This window comes from Brachyhypopomus gauderio, chromosome 2 (assembly GCF_052324685.1).
Source record: "Brachyhypopomus gauderio isolate BG-103 chromosome 2, BGAUD_0.2, whole genome shotgun sequence".
In the NCBI taxonomy this organism is placed as follows: Eukaryota; Metazoa; Chordata; class Actinopteri; order Gymnotiformes; family Hypopomidae; genus Brachyhypopomus; species Brachyhypopomus gauderio.
This window is the reverse complement of record NC_135212.1, coordinates 8,522,670-8,546,102: the sequence shown is the minus strand read 5'-3', so window position 1 is coordinate 8,546,102 and position 23,433 is coordinate 8,522,670. Positions and strand designations below refer to the sequence as shown.

The 23,433-nt window shown below is 41.7% G+C and overlaps 1 protein-coding gene across 1 annotated transcript in view; it reads left to right on the top strand.

Moving 5' to 3' along the window:
- reln (reelin) overlaps positions 1-23,433 on the top strand; it is a 93,592-nt gene that overhangs the window by 8,271 nt on the left and 61,888 nt on the right. The window contains exon 3 of the mRNA XM_076985944.1: positions 10,893-11,000. Coding sequence (XP_076842059.1) covers positions 10,893-11,000 — 108 coding nt within the window. The remainder of the gene's footprint in view (positions 1-10,892; positions 11,001-23,433) is intronic.

Genomic DNA, 23,433 nt, shown 5'->3' with positions numbered 1-23,433 from the left:
AGCTAGTTAGCTGTGTAAACTCACTGTGATATCTGAATGTTAAATACCCATAAACATAAACAGCTATACCAGATAGCTGGCTACATGGCTAATGATTATGGTGAGGAATTTGTCCCAAAAAACAAAAAATAAAAAAATAAATAGAAAACCATGAAATGCACCCACTGTAGCCAGCTAATCTGTGCTAGCTAGCTAGCTATGTAGCCATTTAGTCAGAAAGTGTGCATAAGAAAAGAGTGGCAGTTATCTGAGTCATAATTACATTTTGATAGCTAGCTCAGGTAGTATACATGCTGCTACTACAAGCAACCCAGTAACCTAGATTTTCTTTGTTTTCTAGCTACCGGGGGGGGGGGGGGGGGGGGGGGGGTGGTGAACGTAAGTTGTTGAGCGGGGGTGGGGGGGATTGGGGGGGAACGTAAGTTGTATATCGCAATCGATCGCCAGTGGAGGGCGACATAGATATGGATCAGAGGTAAATAACTAGATTTTTAATTTTTTTTTCAGCGTGTGAAATCGGAAGTGTGGCGTGTGAAGACAGTCAAATGCGTGTGTCACACGCTCAATGCGTGAGACTTGAGAACACTGACTATACAGTGTTTGCTGTCTGTGAGATATTTATGAAATGGAGCAGATGGAGGAGCTTGTGTGGAATATTGGGTATCTAGATACAATACGAAGCAGAGGGGAAAATATATAATCATAATATAAACATTTCTATAACATTACCATTACTATAACAAGCTTTTAAGCTCATAAGCTTTGAAACACTGAAAGTACTTGTGTCATCTTCACTGGAACTGAAGAGATGCACCAGTGACCTGCAAATATCCTTCAGCCTTATGGCCTCCTTTCTAATTCCCAGCCCACAGTGGCTGGTACTGTCCACTCTGTTGAGGGTCCATGCCTAGTTCTACGTGTAGTGTGAACCATGCTTGTTCGTACCCTACCCCTTGTTCGTACCCTACCTCTTATTCGTACCCTACCCCTTGGCCTGCTTTCCTTACTTCCTGCTGGCATGTCAGTTCAAGCAGCTGTAATCCCTGCCCCTGGGCAATGTGTCGTTTGTGCTGATAGCATTCAGCCATTTGCCACTCCCATATCCCTCACAGTACAGGAGGTTGCCTGCAGTGCATATCATGGACGGATTAGCCATGGCCTGCGCCAGTCCTAGCCCTCCGAACACATCGGGCCTGGGTAGAAAGTAGAAAGCAGTAGCCTGGTGAGGAGAGATTACATGTTTAAAACACTGGTCTGGTCTAACATGTAGGGGAATACCCTTCTGGAAAAAGACGGTTTTCCTACCACTGAGACTCACCCATGCCAGCTCTTCCAGCCATCGCCCCGCCCCCCAGTACTGTCTCAGTCTCACTCACACTTCACATTCATACTGAGTAGCAGATCCAGAGGCACTGTAGCAGTGAAGTTGAGAAAATGAGCATTTTCTCTGCTGTCACCAGACAGCAAGGCACTCAGCTAACCAAAAGGCCTAGCACTTTTTACAAAGAGGATTTCAAATATGGCAAATAGCTGAGCACCAACGAAATTGCAAAGCTCTCATAAACCTTCATTTCTCAGAGAGCTGTCAACCTGTGCCTCCAGAGACACTCCACATGGCTGTAACACTGAAAGGGGACTAAAGTGGCTATGATGTGCCAGAAGTTGAAGACAAAAAGGCCATTGTTAAAAAGAATATACTACCACATAATGACAGCTGTGTCTGTTTCTTGCGTAACTGCTCTATTTTAGACACAAATACACATGCAAATATCCATTAAAAAATAGAAGGCTGTTTCTTGTTTTTGTTTAAGAGTAATAATGTTGAGACCACTTGTCAGGATTATGTAGCTTCACCATAGTGGAATCTCCACCCAGCAGAATTGTTTGCAAAATGCCTGGTTCCAAATACAAATCAGATGACATCTGCTACTAAACAAAAGAACTATGGACTAGTACTGAGAGGATTTCCTGCTGTATCGTTTGCATTTGTCCAGCATTCAAGGTGAATGTTGTCAGTCAGATGTACTCTACTGAATGTCACAGTGCAATTCTGTAGAATTCAGTCTAGGGGACATAAATATTAGTGTGTCAGACATCCCTGAGTCACTCATCCCCTGATACTCTATCCTGGCTCATGAGCCAAATCTTTTCCATGTTTCCAACATTCCACTGAGTTGTTGTGAAAATTCAGTTGTTTGTTCAGTTAACTGGCAACCCAGTCATCATTTGGCTTCTAGATAAAGATGGTTGAAAATTGTTAAGGACCTCTCAATGGGCACCGAAGACAAAGGGAAAAACACCTCTGTTTGTCACACTGCTGGGATGGGATTGGGTTGTCATAAAGTGGTCTGCAGTGTGTTTTTTCCTCCCTTGCCTTTTTGGAGCTACTGATGAGGTGAATAAGGATGTGTGCTACCTTGTCTCACTGCAATTACCACCTTTTCACTCTCCCATGTGTCTGTGTGATCACTAACACTGCCCAGATGTGCTGCAGTTATCCAGCACATTGGTGTCTACCCTGACCTCCCACAGACCTGTTTTCTAGAGCACTGTACCCTTGGATGTATCCACTGGCTGCTGCTGATACTCTGAGAGGAAATATCAAGGCTAGGAGAATGCCTACCAGTGCACGTGCATGTGGTGGTGCGGATGCTATTCTTGGTTAATTAAGGACATTAACACAGTGTCTGGCTCATGTGATTAAAACTACACCTCATGGGAGTGATTCCCCATTTATCAGGTGTCAGATGAGGCTCTGACGTCTGTCATTACTTAAAGCAAACTCTTAATTAGAAATCAGTTATTTCCGTTTAGCTCTACACCACTCTAATGCTATTAGATTTCTTACACTTAAGCTATTCAATTATTTTCATTTGCTGGTTATTTCTTCAACTCCTTATGGCTATAAATGGTTTATAGAAAGGTAAGCCCTAGGGCATAATCAGTATACTTACATGTGAAAACAGAAGCTCTGCTCCTATTTTAGTAGTTAGCTACTTTGTGGTGTGCCAATAATCTGAAATAGTAACAAGATTTATCAAGTTTTTCTGTATGTCAGTTTATTTTTTAGGAATGAGTGGTGATTGCAAAGTTGGAGATCTGATTTTCAGGATATTTCATTTCTGAGTCAATCCACTGTGGGGCTGTATAGATTTAACTGTGGTAATGATGGAAACTGAGAAGAGGTAGAAACACAGATTTACTAGAGAGCAAATGGCAAACTCAGCTAAAGGCCTCTTGATGGAGACAGTGCCATTATTCACTGGAAATTATATACATTTACATACATGTGAAACTTCACTTAGAATATAATGCCAGGGAGGCTTATAGCTAGGACGGATAGACACTATGTGGCATACAACTGTCCATCACTGGTGGACAGGACTTCTCACTCCATGAATACTTTTATTCATCAATGTATAGAAAGTGCAATCTGGTGTAATCATAGAGCAGGTAAGGTTTGGGGCACTTTGAGAGTTAGCTGATTAAGGATGATGGTTTTCATCTTGAGCACAGAAAAGAGTTCAGTGGTAATGGAGGCTGTTGAGCTCATCAGAACTGCAGTTTGAAGTGTCAAGCCCTGGAGAAGGAGTGGTAGCTGGGCAGGTGCACGGAGCACTAATGTTATTCCCTTTCATCCTGTTTTTTTTTTCATTTTATATTGCATCTCTTTTTCTAAAGGGATTGATGTTACTGATGTGAGGCATACCAAACTAAACATCTCATAGATTTTCCCCTCTGAAAGCCTTCAGTCAGATTTAGACAAAACAAATCATCTGTGGGAGTCACTCTGATTAATAGTTTCAAACATTCATACATGTGATGTGTGATGGAACTATAGAAGTGAGATTTGTCTGTTCAAGACTTTGAACTTAAACATCATTCCTCCTTGTGCACGTGTCAGGCACATTGCTAACGGTCTGTTACATCAGCTCGCCAGACGTCACACACACTTTTACTGCAGTGTAAGTCAGACTGCACTTGTCGATCTATGTACTGCACATATATCGCACATATGCTAAAATTAATTATGAGAAATTCTGAAAAATCCCATCTGGAGATTTTCTTCATGTGTATGAGATTTAGTCACGCATTAAATTAAATACAGCAAGATGGGAAAACACCCATGCAAAGTGTATTTCATCATGCAATTCCCAGTGGCACTATTGTTGATTCCATCTCCGATTGCACACTGTTTCTACTAGCGCTGTGATTTGGGCACTGTCCACGGGAGATGGAAGGGGTTCCAGAGGAGGAAATAGACCAGCTGTGTGTGTGTGTGTGTACATGTGTGTGTGTGTAGTTCAGCAGAAGTGACCATGGGTCCTGTAAGGCCAGGAGGGGTGGTGGGGCCAGCATATATGTGTCAGTTGGCTGATACCCATTTCCATTTTCCTGTGAGAACTGACCCCTCGTAAGCAGGTGTTTGGAGGAACCGAGACACAACAACTCTAAAAATAGAAGGATTTATTAATTTAAATAACAATAATAATAAATGCTTACTAGATGTTTACTATTGATAATAATTTTTTTAACGAATTTGCACCTCTACCACACTTTACAAGGCTTTACAAAGTGTTTCCCACTTTGAATTTCTACCTCTGTTACAGGATACTTGTGCCTACCAGTCTGTAGTCAGTCTGTATACTTTATTTTATTAAGAAAGCCTGCATTGACATTTTATACTGTTTCTGGAACTTTTTGTACAATTTTGTGTTGGTTTAATTACTAAGGTTCAAAACTCTGTTTGGGGACAGAGAGTGAAGGAAAGGCTGCAATTCTGCTGTCATGTCTACCTGAGATAACAGGGATGACAGATGGAGTCACTATGTGACACCTTTTTTAAATGCTGTTCATTTTGTCACTTTGAAGCATACAAGCTGGGAGAGAAAGAAAAAACATGGTACATTGCAACTCTCATTGATTTGGCAGTTCTGCAGACCTCAGGAACGGTGTAGCGTGTGGAGCTGGTTATTTGCATAGTTCATTTCAAACCCAGCAAGATTTCAGCTCACCATCATCCCACAAGTGGCACCTCTCGGTCAGCTGCTCCCGATCCGAGCTGTGGGGACACAATCATAGGACTAATCTCACAGCCACTGAGCCTGAGGTACCAGAACCCAGTTCTTCAACTAGCTGTGCAAAGTCCCGGTTTCCCCAAGATACTTTTTCTGTGAAACCGAGTAATTATTCATTCATTTTCTTGTATTGTTTTGAGTATGTTTTATATTTCATGTTCTTTTATTATATTTTAAACATCCTTTGTTAGGCTCAAACTAGCATTTGAGTAGAGCAGGGCAATATTGACATTGTGAAAATAATGTTTAGATTTAACATTCTTTTATTTTTGCTGAGATATTCACATGATGAATTAATGCCATTTTACGTTGTTGACAGTAGCAGGGTGCAAATCTCTATTGTATTACTGTGGCTTTCTGGCAGCGTTATAGATCTGTGTTTAAAAGTCATTGCTAAGGTTGAAAATCCTGGGACTGGCACTACCAAAGCCCATAGGCTCTAATTACTGTAATTTAAGTGGTTCATTTGACCTGTAAAATAGCAATGCAAGTGTTGATGAAAAGTAGAATGCATGTGTTTGTGCCTGTATATTAGAAGGGGGGGGGGGGGGGGGGGGGGTGATGGAGCTGTTGACAGCAAAAGCCCCCACAACAGCAGATGGCAGTGGCAGGAGGGCAGGCAGGTGCCAGGGGGTTACGCAATGGAATGATGGTGGTGTTATATCTGTAGTCTATCCAATGTATGACATGCATGTGCAATAATACACATGGCCCGCACTCTGACATTTCCTTGACGCATGTTCCTTAACACATGAACTAACACTCATAAAGACGTAAGACCTTCTCTCACATGTCTACGCCACTCATTTGTCCTCCGTCTGCGTGTGGCTGGAGATGGTAGAGTCCCATGTCACTCATTGTCGTGCACAGGTGACAGAGCACTGAACCTGGGCAGGAGCGGTGGGGAGGGGGTGGTATGCTGGCACAGGCCCGGCTGGGGGAGCAGATGGGCCGAGCTGTGCACCATGGCATGGCTCCATTTCCGGCTGCTCATGGACACGTGGTGTTCCCAGCGGGAGGTGTGATGTGGGTCGGATGACCACCTATCTTTATCCAGCCTCTACCTAATGCCTTCAAGAAAGCCAAATCACCATGGCCTGTTGCAGGAACCCTGATAGAGGAACAGGGCTTGACAAATGCATAGCTGTAGCTTTCTGATTAAAAAAAAAAAAAAATCATCACTGTTCCACACTGATGCATGCTGTATGCTCCTTCAATATTCTGTCTTGAAAATCTCTAAATTGTCTTGGAATTGACGAACCAGGTATCCTTGGGACTAGGTTTCTTTGTGTTACAGAGACTTTGTTAAAATAGTCAAGTCATATAAAACAGAATATTTCATCTGTACTTGAACATTCCCCAACTGCACATGAGCCAGTCAATGAGAATCATGCACAAAATAGCTCACCTTTATGGAGTATCATAAATCATTAATCATCAGAGAGCAACAACTACTTTTGAGTGTGTTTTTATGTTGGAAAAGTAGAAATGGCGCCTTGAACATGTGTGCTGCTGCAGTTGTGCAATAACTTTACACAGATGCGATTGTGCAATAATTGCCAGAGATGCACACGCACATAGACAATTCTGATTTTCAATATAGTGTGTTTAATCTACAGCATATTGTAAATGAGTAAGCAGAGAAGACCTGTCTTGCAGTTTGAGAGGACTTTCCTGAAAGTGAAGTTGTATAGACGTGTCATGGGCAACTTTGTGTGTTATATATGTGTGTGCTCTCTCTCTCTCTCTCTCAAATATAGCCAGTACCCAGTTATTCCAGTGATTATACTGTCCTTCTATGGGCCTCTTTCTTATCCAGTACCATACTGTTACCTAAGAGTGAAGTAATGAGCACTGGCTCTGCCAACAAGCTTCTCCGGCCTCTGCTGAGACTCCTGGCTTTTATGGTGCCACTGGGTATAGTTCAGATGATACCCGTCACATTGGCACTTCAGTCTCTGGCCAGTGTACAGTAAGCCATTCATGGCTAGAAGTGAAATGGTTACCATGAGCGTTTCTACACACATTGCCGGCTACATATCTCTCAGTGATTTGCACACACATTTACTAATAAAATTGTCTTTTTAAATTTAGCTTTGCAGAAGTTGGCAAAGAAGCAAGAAGTCTTTTCTGTTCTCCTCAGAAACTGTTAACTCAGTTAGCCACTGTTTAATATTTTTGCTGTTGTTTGAATAATTAAAACTGGCTTAAATGAATATGGATGGTGTGTTCCTCAGATTTGGCTGTTTCTTCAAATACCTAATGATGCCATAGCCTACGACAGACCTCTACAGTAACCCAGTGAACATGTCCCTCCACTGTAGTGTGTTTAGTAGAGCTGCGGTTTAATTTGGCTGTGGTACTATTACTCTTGTGGCTTCACGTTTTGTCCTCATGCTTCATGCTTATGTCTTCATGCTCATTCATGCTGCTGTGCTGAAGAAGTGTTGAATCACCTATTTCATTTAACGCACAAACAGTTGTGTACTTTTTTTGTCATTGTCTCTTTCCCCATCTCTCTTTCTCTCTATTTCTAGTTTCTTGTTGAAGTTTCTTTCCTTCTTTGCAGCTAAAAATCATTAATTTAAAACTTTATGTCCATCATTCTCTTTGTACTTTGTGTAATTATTTTGAGTACTCTTTTACTCTTTTTTTTGTTCTTGGTGGTTTGTACTTTCAGTGTCATGTGATCATGGAAAGAACTTCTCCCCTCCCAGCCAATAAACACTCTCTCTCTCTCTATTTCTCTCTCTCTCTCTCTCTCTCTCTCTCACACACACACACACATGCACACCATGTCTGTCTGTCTCTCTATTTCTCTCTCTCTCTCTCTCTCTCTCTCTCTCTCTCTGGGTCGAGCCACAGAGGCTGGTGAGGGCCCGGGTTTATCAATAGTTGAGCAGGAGTTCAGCAGTGTGTGTTGGTAATGAGGCGTACTACATCACAGCATCAATATTGCATGGTGGAATAGCACCAGTGAAGTTGAGTGAATATAGCAGGGGAGGGTGGTGCAGGAAGTCACAACATCACTGATCACATTTACACAGCGTGCACTTCTCTCACTACAGTGGAAGGGGTGAAGTCTTACAAAGGAGGGAAAGAGGAGTGGGAGTGATGTGGAAACGCAGGTTCCCTCCTGTCTAAGCTCCTCTGGTCAAATGTCCAGAAACAAAGGCGATGAAGGGAGAAGAGAAAAAAGCAAAGAGATCATTAGCCTCTGTCAACCGTAGAGCATATCTACACACAGATAACACAGCTAATGATGGCTACTTTACAGAAAGCTTTTTCCGCAGTTTGTTAAAGACTAAATTGTCCCCAGACTAAATGACAAAACCTGTCTCAGTAGCAGCAAACTTTGCTGTCGCTGCATTCTGGTCGCGTGAAGTGTTTTTGTGGCTTTTTTTTCCACTGTCATCCTGCTCATCCCGCTTTGCCTCAGGCCTCTGACGAGACCTCTTATTCTTCTGCGCTTTACCCTTCAAGTACTCAAAACTAAAGAATATGAGTATGTGTGTGAGCACGAGTGTGGAGGGGAATTCTAAGAGCTCTCTTCAAAGCCATGGTGTTGCTGAACTCCGAGCACGTGTGTGTGTAGCCTGTGTGTGTAGACCCCTTCACAGCCGAGTCGATTTGGTTTTAAGAGTCTCACATCCAATCTGCCATATTATCAGGATAAGGTGCTGCTGTTCTCTTCCTTAAAAATAGTGCTTTTATGAATTATTTACATGTCTCAATTTTCATTTTCATTACCTTTGTTTTATGCTTTCCTTCCACCCCCCCCCATCGCCCTTCAGAAAAGCCCCCTTTCCCTGCGTTTCTCACTGTAACCCTTTCCCCTTTAGCTCTCCCCTGTCTCTCTCTACTCCTTTCCTCTCACAAACAACTTCAAATAGAACTCACTAGGGATGTGTGGGTGGGTGTATATGTGTGAGTGTGTGTGAATTTTATTTCAACCCACTGCCTGCTGATGCTTGTTGTTTTGGCAAAGTAGCCTTTGACACACCCTTTCTTTCGTGCGTTGTACCGTATTGTGTTGTGCCGTATTGTGTTGTACCTAGCATGTCGCAACACTTTATAGACGATATGTGATTGGATTATATATACCTCACCATTTAAACATTGTTTACTGATTTTATGAAATTATGTATATTACAAATTCAGGTTCAGGACCTTTACTGACAACTGCCAAATACAGCAATGCATAAAGAGATTGGATGTTTTATTCAGTTCCGCTTCACACGGTTTCATGGTGTGGTGTAATCCTATAGCTGTGTGTATGCTGTGTACTTAGGAGCTGAAGCCAGGACTTGGTTTGGGTAAAACAGACAGAGAGCGTAGACTGAAAGATCTGAATATAATACCGGGAGTGGTGGGATGAATTATTGAAGCTATGATGTGGGGGAGAGAGAGAAAGAGAAAAGGGAGGGGGCGTGGGGCTCCTGGGCTATTCTCTTAATCCAAGCATACAAACCTTGTGTGTGTAATTTGGGGGGAGTGGAGGGGAATGTGCTTGTGTGTGTGAGTGTGTGTGTGTGTGTGTGTGTGTGTGTGTGTGTGTGTGTGTGTGTGTGTGTGTGTGTGTGTGTGTGTGTGAGTGTGTGTGTGTGTGTGTGTGCGCGTGTGCGTGTGTGCAAAATGAGACATAAGACGTGCAAACAAGGCCATTGAGAGAAGAGGTTGACACCCAAAGACTGGAGCCATCTAGTCCCATATGTAGTCTCTCTCTCTCTCTCTCTCTCTCTCTCTCTCTCTCACACACACACACACACACACACACATAAACCAACACATGCAACACACAGCATGGTAAAGATCCTAGTTTGCTGTAATGGTTGAATGAGCTTGATGAAACTTTTGAGACTCTTATTTCCTCCTTTATCTTTTTATGAGGTGGGTTTTGAGGATTCAGGAATTCAGAATTTTCTTTCACCCTTGTGCGTCATGATCTGTCTGCCTGGGACCATTCCAAAAGCTTCGGCCGCGTTAGCTCGAGGGTTTGTTACAGGAGCTGCATTCGTTTGGTCTACTCTTAGCCTCTGGAGAAAAGAGCTTAACGCTAGCTGATTTGTGACCCTTCATGAAAGGAAAAGAGAACATGACTTTTTAATTTTTGGTAAAATCCAAATCCAGTGTCTTTTATGTTCCATGTTTACTCCTACATTGCTGTAATATGCTATCGTATGTTTGCCAAACCTGTCGCATGTTTTTTCCTGAGCACGTCTGTGCACAGAAGGTGTCATGGCCACCTGCTTCCTGTTTACACATCTGTGCTCTCTCTCTCTCTCTCTCTCTCTCTCTCTCTCTCTCTCTCTCTCTCTCTCTTCTGCTCCTCGTTAACACCTACCCCATAATTTTGCAGCTTGTAGACATATACCGCATTACTACATAATAATAAGTGATAAAAAGTGTTAACTTACCTCTGTGGGACAGATGTAAACTGCCCATCAAAGACCTTAGCCCGAAAGGCCTCTAAAATGCTCCGAAGTACTTTTATCCTCCCAGTGATCAATGATTCATATATCATCAATCAGCCAAGAATAACAGTTCCTCTGCCTGTGCCTGAGCATTAGACAGTGATTGATGTGGTAATATGATTTTAATATGAGATTTCTTCCATCGCTTCTCCATTCTGTTTGATTAAGGGTTGTATAAGTGTGTCGTACTCAAATTAATGTTAGTTTGTAAGAACATCTGTACCTGCGCGTGTGCACATGCATGTGTGTGTGTGTGTGTGTGTCTGTGTGTGTGTGTGTGTGTATGTGTGGCCTTGAGTGATGGTTCTTTCTCACACTCTGTCATGTTATCTCTCTGCAGTGACAGTCTCCACCAGTACGTACTTTGATGGCCTGCTGGTCACTGGTCTTTACACCTCCACCACTGTCCAGGCTGCACCAATCCCTGCCCCTGCTACCTTTGGGTTTGGTAAGTGTTCTAATAAGCTCAGTCCACTTTGGTACTAATAGTCAGTGACATTGTTGAATTCATCTGGTGTCTAAGACACTCAGCCATAGATGTTTCAGTTCATTTCATCATGCTCGTTCACACAACCTTCCTTTAAAATGCACGTGAAAAGATTTTCTCAGTGATAAAAAATAGTCAAAAGGTCACATTTATTTACCTTGTTTATTAAAATTAATGTTCAGTAAATGGATGAAATTTGGCCTTTGTACAAAATATCAGAGCAGCCCAAAAAGAACCCTGAAAAAAAGCAGCTTATTTTATTGTCTAATGGTCTCATCCTCAGACAGATCAAAATGTTTGATTTTGATCACGCTCACCTGACGTCTTGTTGTAGGGCAGTTATGGTTAGTTATGAGTAGATCTGAGTCATGGTTGTATATAGACTCTTTGACCATGTGCTCATACTGTTCATCAATGCAGTCAAATGCAGCAGAAATAAAAAATCAGGATGTCCAGTAGTCTTGGTGTAAAGCAGCGGTGCTGAGGGGAGAGGCAGCCCGCCCTTCATCAGTGAACACACAACATGGATCAGAGGGACGAGTCAGGACACATCGCTGCTGAGGAACATGACACAAACACGCACTTAAATACATCATTAACAAGACATGTGTGCAACACATAACGCTAACAAGACAAGACACAGATGGAACGAATAACACTGATGAACCTATAAATACGCACAGACGCACACAAACGTATATGTAAACATAGACACAGACTACACCGAGGAGGTGGCCTGTGTGACACTTACACTTCATCCTCCCTTCTGGCTGTCAACAACAAGCAGTATGGGGCAAGAGGAACAGAAATCAGCAAGGCAAGCCTGTACGAAAGCTTCAAACAAAAACAGACATTTTAGATGTAGATATTGAGGAAAATGCACTGTAATGTCCAAATACAGAACACTGAAAACTCAGGTGGCATCGTTTGTTTCGTATTTTTGCCATCGTTGCTAAAACATATTGAACAGTATGACAATCATAAACAAAATTCAGACCCATGCACTTAATGAGTTTTGTGTCTCTGTTCCATATTCTATAAATATTCTATAAATATTCCATATTCCACAGACTATAAATGAACTTTTCATGTTGTAGACATAGAGTATATAGGGAGTTATGGTGAAATAAAGGAATAATAATTTCTCAGTTCCTTATATGTTAAAATGGTAAAACGACCGAACTACACATCTCTAGCACTTAATGGTTGTAAACACATCTTTAGCACTTAATGGTTGTAAACATTACGTTACATTAAGCTATTACATGAAATATGAGACCTCATTTTAAAATTTTGTTTATTAATAAGGTTTTGGCCTACATTAATAAGGTTTGGTGTATTTTTAGTATAAACTATTACTTATGCATTACCTCTGTGTATTTATTCTCAACAGAGTGTGCACAAGAATGCACAATTAATGTGTGGCCCGTGGCCTTTCAGTCAGCCATAGACTATATATGTAGGGCTGTTTGTATGTGTGTGTGTGTGTGTGTATAACATTTTCAGAACAGCCAACACTAGCAGCAGCCTTTGTTTACAGTCTTTGTTTAGTTTTCTTACCTATTTTGAAAGATAAAAGGCAGAGTGGAGTACAATTGTTTTCCTTGGATATTTGTGAGTGTCAAAACATGTAACACATGTATGTTCACTGGCCATTATGGATAACCAATAAAATGGCTATATTTGTAGAGTAGACCACACATTTCTAGTCTCTGGTTTCTAATACAACCATTAGGTTTCCTAGTTCGTATTTCTAAAACAGACAACAGCAATGTGATGACAATACAATGACACTCATACAATGATACAAGAAACATTTGGACATACACTCTTTGTGTATTTTTTGTTGCTATATTCTACATTTAATTAGAGATTAACTGGTTTATTATAATTTAAACAAGTTTAGCTGCTGCAGAGCAACAGTTCTAATATAAAGAACCCTCTCCTCTGAGCAGCAGTAGCTGCTGTTCTGGTCCTGCTCAGGAGGCCATCAACGTTGCTGGGAAAGACTGAGAGATGAGCAAATGCAGCCTTATCCTTCCTGAGTTTGTGCTTCATAGTGACAGTTGTCTGAATGGTTGACTTTGCTCTGAGATGATCTCCGAGTGGATTATTTCTGCCCTTCTCCTGTTCAGACCAAACAAAGTTTATTGTTTCCTTATCGTCATCTGCCACATGGTTTGGAGAAGGCTCTAGCCACACAAGTTTGCTTCATCTGAGCTTTCCTCACACATTGGTAGTTCTAAGCTATGGATCTAAGCGACTGATGAAAGCTGGGAAGAAAACAAACAAACAATGAGGCTTTTTGTGTGTGAATATGTATGAAAGCACAGTTACAGAGCTGGCGTTATCCCCTGCACATGGTATTCATTCAGCTTCTAGCAACTCGCATCTCCACAACTCACACTCTCTGTCAGCTTTGTTAGACACATGAGGCTGGAGAGAAGGATTATTTTTTATGAGTTTGTCATGGTGTGTCTTTGGGTTTCAGCAACTTTTGAACAAACAATTAAGAAAAAAAGAGAACCATCTCAGGAAGTTAAATCTCCCACAAGTTCTCCTCTCTAAATTTCAGTTTGCCTGTCCCCTGATTCATTCTGAAACTACAGTCTGTAGGGAGTTTGAGACCTGCTCTCAGACCTTTGGCAATGCCTCTGGTGGACTAGGGGATTTCTGGAAAGCCCCCGTGAGACAGTGTTGGATAGGAGGGTGTAGCTGCAATTTAGAATTAAATGCTGAATGACACAACAGACACCAAACAAGTCTGAAAAACGGCATCTGAAACCTACTTTCTTGATATGGTGTAAAAGCCTCTTTGAAGCAACAACCCCCTCCCTAAACACCCTCCCCCCAGACACCCCTCATGCATCCTTGTGCTTCTTAGCAGTAACTTGTGCCTTAGCTCTCAGTTGGATGGCTTGAGTCACTTGAGTCAGTGGAAGAACCCTGGACAGCTGGCACGTGTGCCGCCACACGTGTGCCGCCACGCGGCTGATGCCACACGGAGAGAAACATGTGGCACACAGATGTGTTCGGTGCTGTTCCTGCAATCAGGCATGTTTGGAATGAGCCCTGCATACAGCTTTTTATATTTGTAGAAGTAGAATTTTAAAAGCAAGCCTGAAAATGTTCATGTCGACCTGAAGCTTATGCGCTTAAAACATCAACCAAGCAAAATCATATTAAAAGGATTTTAATGTGCTGTGCTAAAAGAAATTACTGCTACACGTGGGATAAAACTGATTGAAAAGTCTCTGAGGTGCCGTCATGAGACCACACCTCTGATGTAATGTCTGTAGGACTCTTTCCTTTCCTAATTATTTTGTATTGACATAATTTCGTAATGAAATGGAGGCTTGCTGTTCTTAAAGTGCTTACTGGCCTGTCACCCATCTAAGAAATAAGCAGCACTGTTTATACAGGGAGGAATCCTGACTCTGTGCCCAACATGGCTGTGGCTAGCTCTCTTTCCTCAGGCCTCCTGCCACATACTCCACACATGGTTTGGGACATTGCCTGGTACCTGGTACAGCAGTAGAAGAAAATACACCTCCATTGCACGAACAGAGCAACGTAGATTTCCATGCTCTGATAACAGAAACAATATCATTAAAAAATGTTTTTCTTTTAATTACTTGAAGAATTTATCTCACTGGAGGATGTTTGTTGTGTTCTTTATATTTCCATCCTTTTGCATCTCTAGACAAATAACAATGTTACATAACATTTTTATCATAAGCACATGCCCTTCCTTGGTTAGTCTAAACAAAATGGTTTGGACATTTACATGTTGGACATTACTTATTAACATTTACATGTTGGCTTACTTATTTATTTTTTGAACACAAAAAAACTTGCAATCAGCATAGTTAAGACTTACAGTATCTATCAGAATCTTCAACAAAGTTCTGGAAATCGAACTAATCCATAGTCTTTTCCCCTGAAACATGCTGGACATATAAACATTACAATGTAATTTTATTACAAACAAACCCAAAAGGGTTTACCAATTACTACCATAGCTAACTTACCAACTAGCCAAGGCATTTAATACCAAGGCTAGTTATCTGCTGTTTCAATATAATCCACCTACCCACCCTGGATCAGTTGTATTTAAGGAGTACAGTGAAGGGATACCCTCACCTTTATGTAGATTTAAAACCAAATATTACATGTGTTTCAGAGCAAATAAAGAGTAAAAAGAGTTAATCGTGCACGAAGGAGCCGGGCATAGCCTAAACCAATCACACATAAATATCTCTGACTCCCAGAATTGTGCATCAAGTTCTTATTTACAGAAGACGTCTGTGTTAATGGTCCTAACATAGGGTCCTTTTCCCTGACATTAACAGAGGGCAGCCCTCATTCCTTTAAAGTCTGTTTCTGAGCATGATCTGTTAGCAGTGCACTGGTTGATGTGGTCTGGGCTTGGCTAGCTGTAGACTGGCTGACTGGATTCTGGCTGATAGGGGGAAACACCCTCCAGCCTTCTAGAGGAATGGCCGTCTCTTTCTCTCCTTGGAAAACTCATTCCACAATTCCACAAAAAAATACAATGAAAAATAGAGACAGACAGGGAGGCAGACAGCTCAATTAGGTTTTTATTGACGTGCAGCCATCTAAATAAAAGAAAAACAAACAATCAAAATGCCCTCAGTACAGCATTGAGTAACAAAACAGTTCACAAAATTTCAAAATTCGGATACTGCTGAGGTTTGAACAGAAATTAAATCTTTTAAGACCATACAGATGAGTGACAGACAAGCGTTATGTATGCAGTACTCACTGAAGAGAGAGAGAGAGAGAGAGAGAGAGAGAGAGAGAGAGAAAGAAACAGTGAGAGAGTGTAGAAGCTGGCGCCCAGCTAGCCCAGGGGTGGCTAACCACAGATGTTTGTGTGAATGTGATTACAGAGCTTCTGTGAGCTCTATTGGTGAAACATGGTAGAATTATAACAATGTAAAATCTAGTGGCAGACACTCTGACCCTGACGAGGTTGTGTGTATGTGGCCTGTGGCTGCTGTAAAGCTCTTGTGTACTATATTCACTACAAATCAGTCAGTATGTTTCAGCATCATTTACATTCGCTGGCTAGTCTGCCATCACAGAATTGGCAAAACATACTTGATATGTGGTTTCTGCAGTGCCTTGTCATTTTAGGTATTCCTATTAGCTTGACAGTATCTGCGGTTGTTAGTGTGAAGTGCAAATAATCAAAAGTGTGATAGCTACACACACAAACACACACACACACATACAAAGAATCAAAAGTGTGATAGTTACACACACACACACATACAAAGAATCAAGAGTGATAGCTACACACACATACAAAGAATCAAAAGTGTGATGCACACGCACACATGCACACATTTAAAATGAAAACTTGCTGAGAAAAAAAACCTGACAATATAGAGACCTGACAATATAGAGACAATTTGCGTTATTAAGACAAAAAAGCTATGGTGTCATGGTACAGCCCCTGACACCTCCCTCTGGGCGTGTCCACATGTTTGTCTGTCCGTATATGGTCATTTCCGTGTGTTTGTCTATGTCGTTCGTGTTATTCATCGCACCTGTCTCTTGTCTTGTTAATATCATGTGTAGCACTTGTGCCTTGTTTAGGTTAATGTATTTAAGCGTGTGTGTTTGTCATCTTGCTATCTTGCAAGATTTTTTTCAGTTTGAATGTGAGTCCCGCTACGTTATGTTTAACATTGTACTGTAGCTTTGCTAATAAAGACGGCATAGCCTGCTTCCTCACACTCACTTCATAATGCGTGAAACGTCACATATAAGGTTATTACAAAACATCTATGATCAGTCAACATGCTGCTGAGAGAGTTACACAAGATGGTGCTCATAATTTTGTGATGCATGTACAATATTATGTATGTACAGTATTAGTATAACTTAGCATCTATTCTTCTAGGTAAACTCAGGGATTTTGTAGGATTATAGCCAGATGTATGAGTATATGATTAACCAATTATACCAAACAGGTGATAGTTATCATCATTTTCATATGTCGTCAGAGACACAGTCATTTACTGACACAGATCAGTTGTTTAAGAGGCTTAAGACTGGTTGAGGAACAGCCAAACACTGCTACAAAGGTGAAGTTGTGGAAGCCACAACACAGGTCATGTAACATGGCAAGACTGTGCAACAAGACAAAGCAATGGTTTCAAAGCAGGGGTTTCTGGGGTTTCAAGATGTTCTGTACAAGGTCATGTGATGAAGCAAAATGAAACGGTCACCGTTGAGGACCACAGACACAATGGTCAGCCAAGGATGTTCAGTGTAGCAGATGAAAGACACATCTTGCTTGTTTCTTTCAAAATCGGAAAATGGCCAAGCAGTGTCATTAGCTGCAAACCAGCAGAAACCAGTGGAACCAGGTATACCAATCTACTCTTCTGAAACATCTGCCTAGAAGTGGTCTTCATGGAATAATTGTGGCCAAAAAGCCAAACTTGGACTTGGAAACAAAGCCGGGTGATGCTCTGTAATGATGAGTCAAAATGTGAATAATCTTGCTATAACATAAGTCAGCTTTTTTGAAGGGCTGTTTTTTGAAGAGATGCACATTACCACCATGGTGGAGGTTGGTGGAGGTTCCATGTACGTCTGGGGATTTGGTTAGGATTAATGCTGTCCTCAATGCTGAGGAAAACACATCGATACATCTGATGCAGTAAGATTATGTAGCACCATCAGTGAGATCCAAACGTGTTCTGCAGCAGTACAACGACCCCAAAACATACAATCAATTAAGAACTCTCTTCACCATGAAGAAAGTCTGGAAAAGACGGTATGGCCCCCACAGAGCCCTGATCTCATCATCAAGTCTGTCTGGGATTACATGAAGAGACAGAAGGATCTGAGCAAGCCTACATACCCAGAAGATCTATTAGATGTTCGCTAGTTCTCTAAGATGTTTGGAACAGCCTCCTTGCCGAGTTTAAAAACTGTGTGCACGTGTACATAGAACTATCTTTTGAAGGCAAAGGGTCATCACACCAAATATTAGGTTTGATTTGAAGTTCTCCTTTGTTCCTTTGCTCTTTGCATTATTATATTTTTGAAAGAATTCTCATTATTCTCCTCTAAACTTTTGCTCAGTAGTGTATGTGTGTGTTTGCACAGCTGATGAAATCCTTCATGAAGATTTAAAATGATTACGTATAATATGCCTGATGTTAAAATAAATCAGACAGGTTCTAATCTGAAATTCCTATCAAATTTTTGTCTGATTTCATCTGCAAAACTATAAATTCAAACCTATAAATGTGTTGCTCATACTGTATATGTGGAAAGGCAGTATGTGTATTTATTTCATATCTGCATAGTACACAGTAAAGTGTATGTATGTTTGTGTGTGTGTAAATTGTGTAGCTGAGGGGCTGTCAGCAGAGAGTTAGAGAGCGGGATGATCACAGAGTTGCTGGGCGTTTGAAGTCTCTTAGGTACTGACAGTTCCTGGAGCCTCTGGGAACACTTTACCATGCTCTCTCTCCCCTTCTCTCACACTTCATAATCTGAGCTTTTTCTGCCGCCATTCTTGGAGAAACTCACTGAGGAGGATGTGAATAAGAGAAGTAGAGTGAGAGGGAGAAAAGAGAGACACACAGAGAATCAGCCAATCCCTGCTCTCCTGAGACTGTTAGAGCTGGAGACATTGAGCCCACAGAGGTGTTCAACCCAGCACTGCTCCCTCTATGAATGTGTGTGCAAATAATAAGACGCGTTCGCATTCGTCACAAGCTGACAGTTACCTGTGACCGGGCTGCTGACATTTCGCAAGGCCCTGACATTCCATAGCCACTGCTGTTGCTGAGGATAATTACTGTGTGGTGTGTGTGTGTGTATGTGTGTGTGTGTGTGTGTGTGTGTGTGTGTGTGTGTGTGTGTGTGTGTGTGTGTGTGCGTGTGTGTGCAAAGTATAATTCTATGGCTTATATATAATTTTATTGAGGTGAAGACGCATTGGTAAAGTTCACTTAAAGGAGAACAAAGGCAGAATGCTTGTGTGCACAAATGAAGTGGGTTAAGTACATATTATGATGATATAACACAGCATTACTCCATGAAAAATGATACAGGATTTGTCCTGTCCAGAAATGTGTGAGCTTTCAATTTACTGTGCCATGTATGGCAGTAGGAATATGCTAGGCAAGGTACCTTTCATAGACAGTGTGGGATATTTCTCCTGTAGTGTAGGCTACCGTGGGCATGCATATAGGAAAACACACGCATATGTCCTTATAGCTGTTTCTTAGAATGGGTGGGTAAATAATCATCTGGCAAGGCAATGACAAACATGTTTGACATAATATGATATCTGCAAAACTTGTGTTACAGTATAAAACAACAAAATAATATACTCCACACATACAAAATAATATACTCCACACATACAGTAATAGTGGAATTACTGTACTCTACTACAGTAATAGTACTACATAGTAGTAATAGTAGAACAGTAGTCCAGTGGCAGTGCTGGTCCTGATTGGTCCAGATCTACTGCTTATTGGGTGAAGTAGTCTTGCTGTTACCCATGCTGCACTGTGGCATTAAAGAAATGTGTTTTCATGACCATTCGATCTTTATTTCATACTGTTGTTCATGTAACCTCATAAAAGTTACTTAAAGCTTCAAGAAGTGGATGTTAGTGAAGGATCCAGAGTAACTTGAGCCCTTGCAGCTCTTCTCTCTCTCTCTCTCTCTCTCTCTCTCTCTCTCGCTCTCTCTCTCTCTCTCTCTCTCTCTCTCTCTCTCTCTCTCTCTCTCTCGCTCTCTCTCTCTCTCTCTCTCTCTCGCTCTCTCTCTCTCTCTCTCTCTCACTCTCTCTCTCTCTCTCCCTCTGTGTCCTCTCTCTGAATTTCACACTGATCTTGGCATTCTGCTCAGTGCCCAGATTGAGCTTCTGTCTCAATCCCACAATGCCTTGGGAAGCTAACAGGTGGCTTAACATTTGTATGTTCTCTGAATCCACCGATGTGAGTGGTGCAACATGCGGCCTCTCTCTCTCTCTCTCTCACACACACACACACACACACACACACACAAATACACACGAATACACACATGCATACATAAACCTATGAATTGCCATACTAATAAGCCCACAAATATGTAGGCATCAGTACACACACAGGCAGACTTTCATACACTGACACATACATGCATAATGAATGATATCACTGTGTTATCACTGTCTCCACCCTTCTTCTCCATCTGTCCTTCACTGCCTCCTCCATTCCTCTGACATCTTTTTGTCCCTTTTCGTGCTCTTGCTCTGTCCTTCCACTCTGCTCCATCATCTCTCGAGATCCTGCAGTATGTTCACCAGCGGACATTTTGGTGGACTGACCTACAGAATTCTGGGAGATATGTGTGAAGTTCAGTCTTAAAGTACATTTTTATGGATCTGCACGTTCTCTGAACTTCCGGTGCAACCATCACTGTTTATATGTGCATGCACAGTATGTCAGAGGAGGTTTGTGTTAAGATGTGTTCAGATATTATTAGTGTTCTTGTGTGTGCATGTGCATGCATGTGTGTGTGTGTGTGTGCATGCATGCGTGTGTGTGTGTGTGTGTGTGTGTGTGTGTGTGTGTGTGTGTGTGTGTGTGTGTGTGTGTGCACGTTTATATGTCAGTGTGTCTGTGTGAATGTAAAAGAGAGAGACTTACAAAGACAGAGACAGGTCTTGGTGAGACAGTACTGCTCTGCTGGTGAAGCGTAGGCTGTGTGTGACCTCAGCACTGTGTGTGCATGAATACACACGTGTAGGTACAGACGTCTGGTATGAAGGCGGCAGCATATACTGTCAGAAGACTGTGTGGGCTTCCAACATCAACCCCCACTGCATCCAAGTGAACTCCTCACACTACGACTATAAGCACTTGATTACACCTTAGGCCCGAGTCTTACTGTGTGGCTGTGCCTCTCTCCCTGTTGTGTTTCTCATTGTATGCTCAGTTCACATCATTAATTGCCAATGATGTATCAAGTTCTATATTGATACATTACCAATACGTAATAGATTCAGAGGGGTGAGTGGTACCTTTGGGTTTCGTCCTTCCTAATTTTGCCTTCCTGTTCTAAAAGGCATATCCATCTGGATGAGATCTTTGCACATGTCTGTTCACATAAGACATGGGAGAATGATATTACTGACCCAAATCTGGTGGAGAGAGGGTGAGCACACTCACTCTACACACTGTGACATTCCTTGCACTTTGGCAGAATTCCTTCAGCCGCTTCGGCAATTATATTTTGCAGCCTTTTGGCATAACACTGTCATGACCACATGGGCCTATCCCAGAGGATGTGTGGTGTCCTGTGTGCTGGAGACGTAGGCATGGAGCCACACTCCCCGTCCCTTGGGCCTACCTCTGTCTTCCCTGTCTCAGCTGGTCCGCATCCAGCGTGATGTGCATGTCACTGGGACACCTCCACTAGCGAAGCCTCCCCTGTTTGTCCGCCTGACTCCGCAGGGAGAGCTGGTATGTGGGCGTTAGAAATCAGCACAAGTCAAATCAGATTAATTAATCATGGGTTCCCGCAATTAGCCAAGGAGTCGCGTCAAATTAGAAATCAAATTAGTACTGATGTCTCCCAGGAGGGCCCTGCTGAAGGCACCTGGCATTCCAGTTCAGCCAGCACTGAAATAGGAGCACTGTAGTGCACTGTAGTGCACCGTGTGACGTTGGGTCCTCTTCTTACACCTGCTGTTATTCATATAGGTGGCAGAGTATTGGGAGAAGTCAGCTCTTGTAAGGTAGAAACAGTTTCATGGTTTGAGGATAGACTACCTCTGCTTGTCCTGATTGCCAACTATTTATCTGCATATAAGGGGCAGGGCAGGGGTGGTGTGTGCAAGAGAAACTATTTATTGGGAAAAACTTCAAAAGTGATGGAATTTATGGAATTTGAAAGTATTTTATCATTATGAATTATCAAAGCAATTGCATTTTACTTATGCCATTTTACTCCTTTGGCTGAAACCCCAGTATGATTTATTGGCAAGTCGTCCTGATTCTGCAGTTTGTTTATCACAGTTCCTGCAAATTACATTAAAAGCCTAGACTGAATTTATTTAATATTTAATCACAGACTTTTTTGAACATGGAGATGGTGTAAATAACTCTTAATCCACAGTTCAACAGTAGATGCAAATTACAGTTGAAACACGACTCCATGTCCATGTTTAATATAAACAATTGAAGAAACAAGAACAAAAGAACTAAACGGCCAGTATAACTGAAATGGGCACAAACTGGGAAGAATGATGGAATCTAATGGCAACGGAAGAGTGGCATAGTGGAAGGTCTGCAAAGGGCTAACACGAATCATTGAGTTAATGGGAAGGAGAGGCTCATATCCGTGCAGGTTACAGTGGTTACAGGTGAAGTGTGTTAATACTCAGGGGATGGCTCACAATGTCTGTGTGGATGGAAAGTGCACGCGTGACAGTGACGGTCTGTCTGGGACATAGCAGCAGTCAGGTTACGCGAGGGCTCTTGGGAATTACAGTTGTGCATGTGGTTAGAACCGATGTGGAAGAGGTAATAATATTTTAATTCTGGGGGTAGAACTACTTTTTAAACACAGTCTCATGGATGCCTTGGACTTTGATATTTTGTGCTGTCATTTATTTATTTTTATTAAAGACCTTCAAAATTTATTAAACTGATAGGTCATTTTAGTATCCTATGACAAATTACAAACTGAAAAAAGTTTCATAAGTATTTAACCTATGTCTGTGACGTAGTGTCAGAAGCAGCAGGAGGCGAGGGTTGGACTGTGAACTTTTTAATAATAATAATAATAATAATAATAATAATAATAATAATAATAATAATAATATGTTTATTTTATATAGCACCTTTCACAAACCCAAGGTCGCTGTACACACATGAAAGGGGAAAAATACAGGGCTTAGAAAGAGCGGAAATATTGAGAAAAGAGGAAAGTCTTGAGTTGAGTTTTGAAAGTAGAGAGAGAGTCAGAGGAGCGAATAGAGGGAGGTAACGAATTCCAGAGGGTGGGGGCAGCAACACTGAATGATCTGCCACCCATAGTAGAGAGTCTGTGTCGTGGGACGGAGAGCAAACCTAGGGTAGAGGACCTGAGCTGACGTGATGAGATATGAAGGTGGAGAAAGTTGGAGAGATAGGAGGATGCAAGACCATGCAGAGATTTGAATGTTAGGAGTAGGATTTTATAGTGGATGCATTCAGAGATAGGAAGCCAGTGTAACTGATGGAGGATAGGAGTGATGTGATCAGATTTTTTTGTGGACATTAGAACTCTGATTGCAGAATTTTGTATCTGTTGTAGGGGGCAAAGTGATTTAGCAGGTAGACCATAAAGCAGGGAGTTA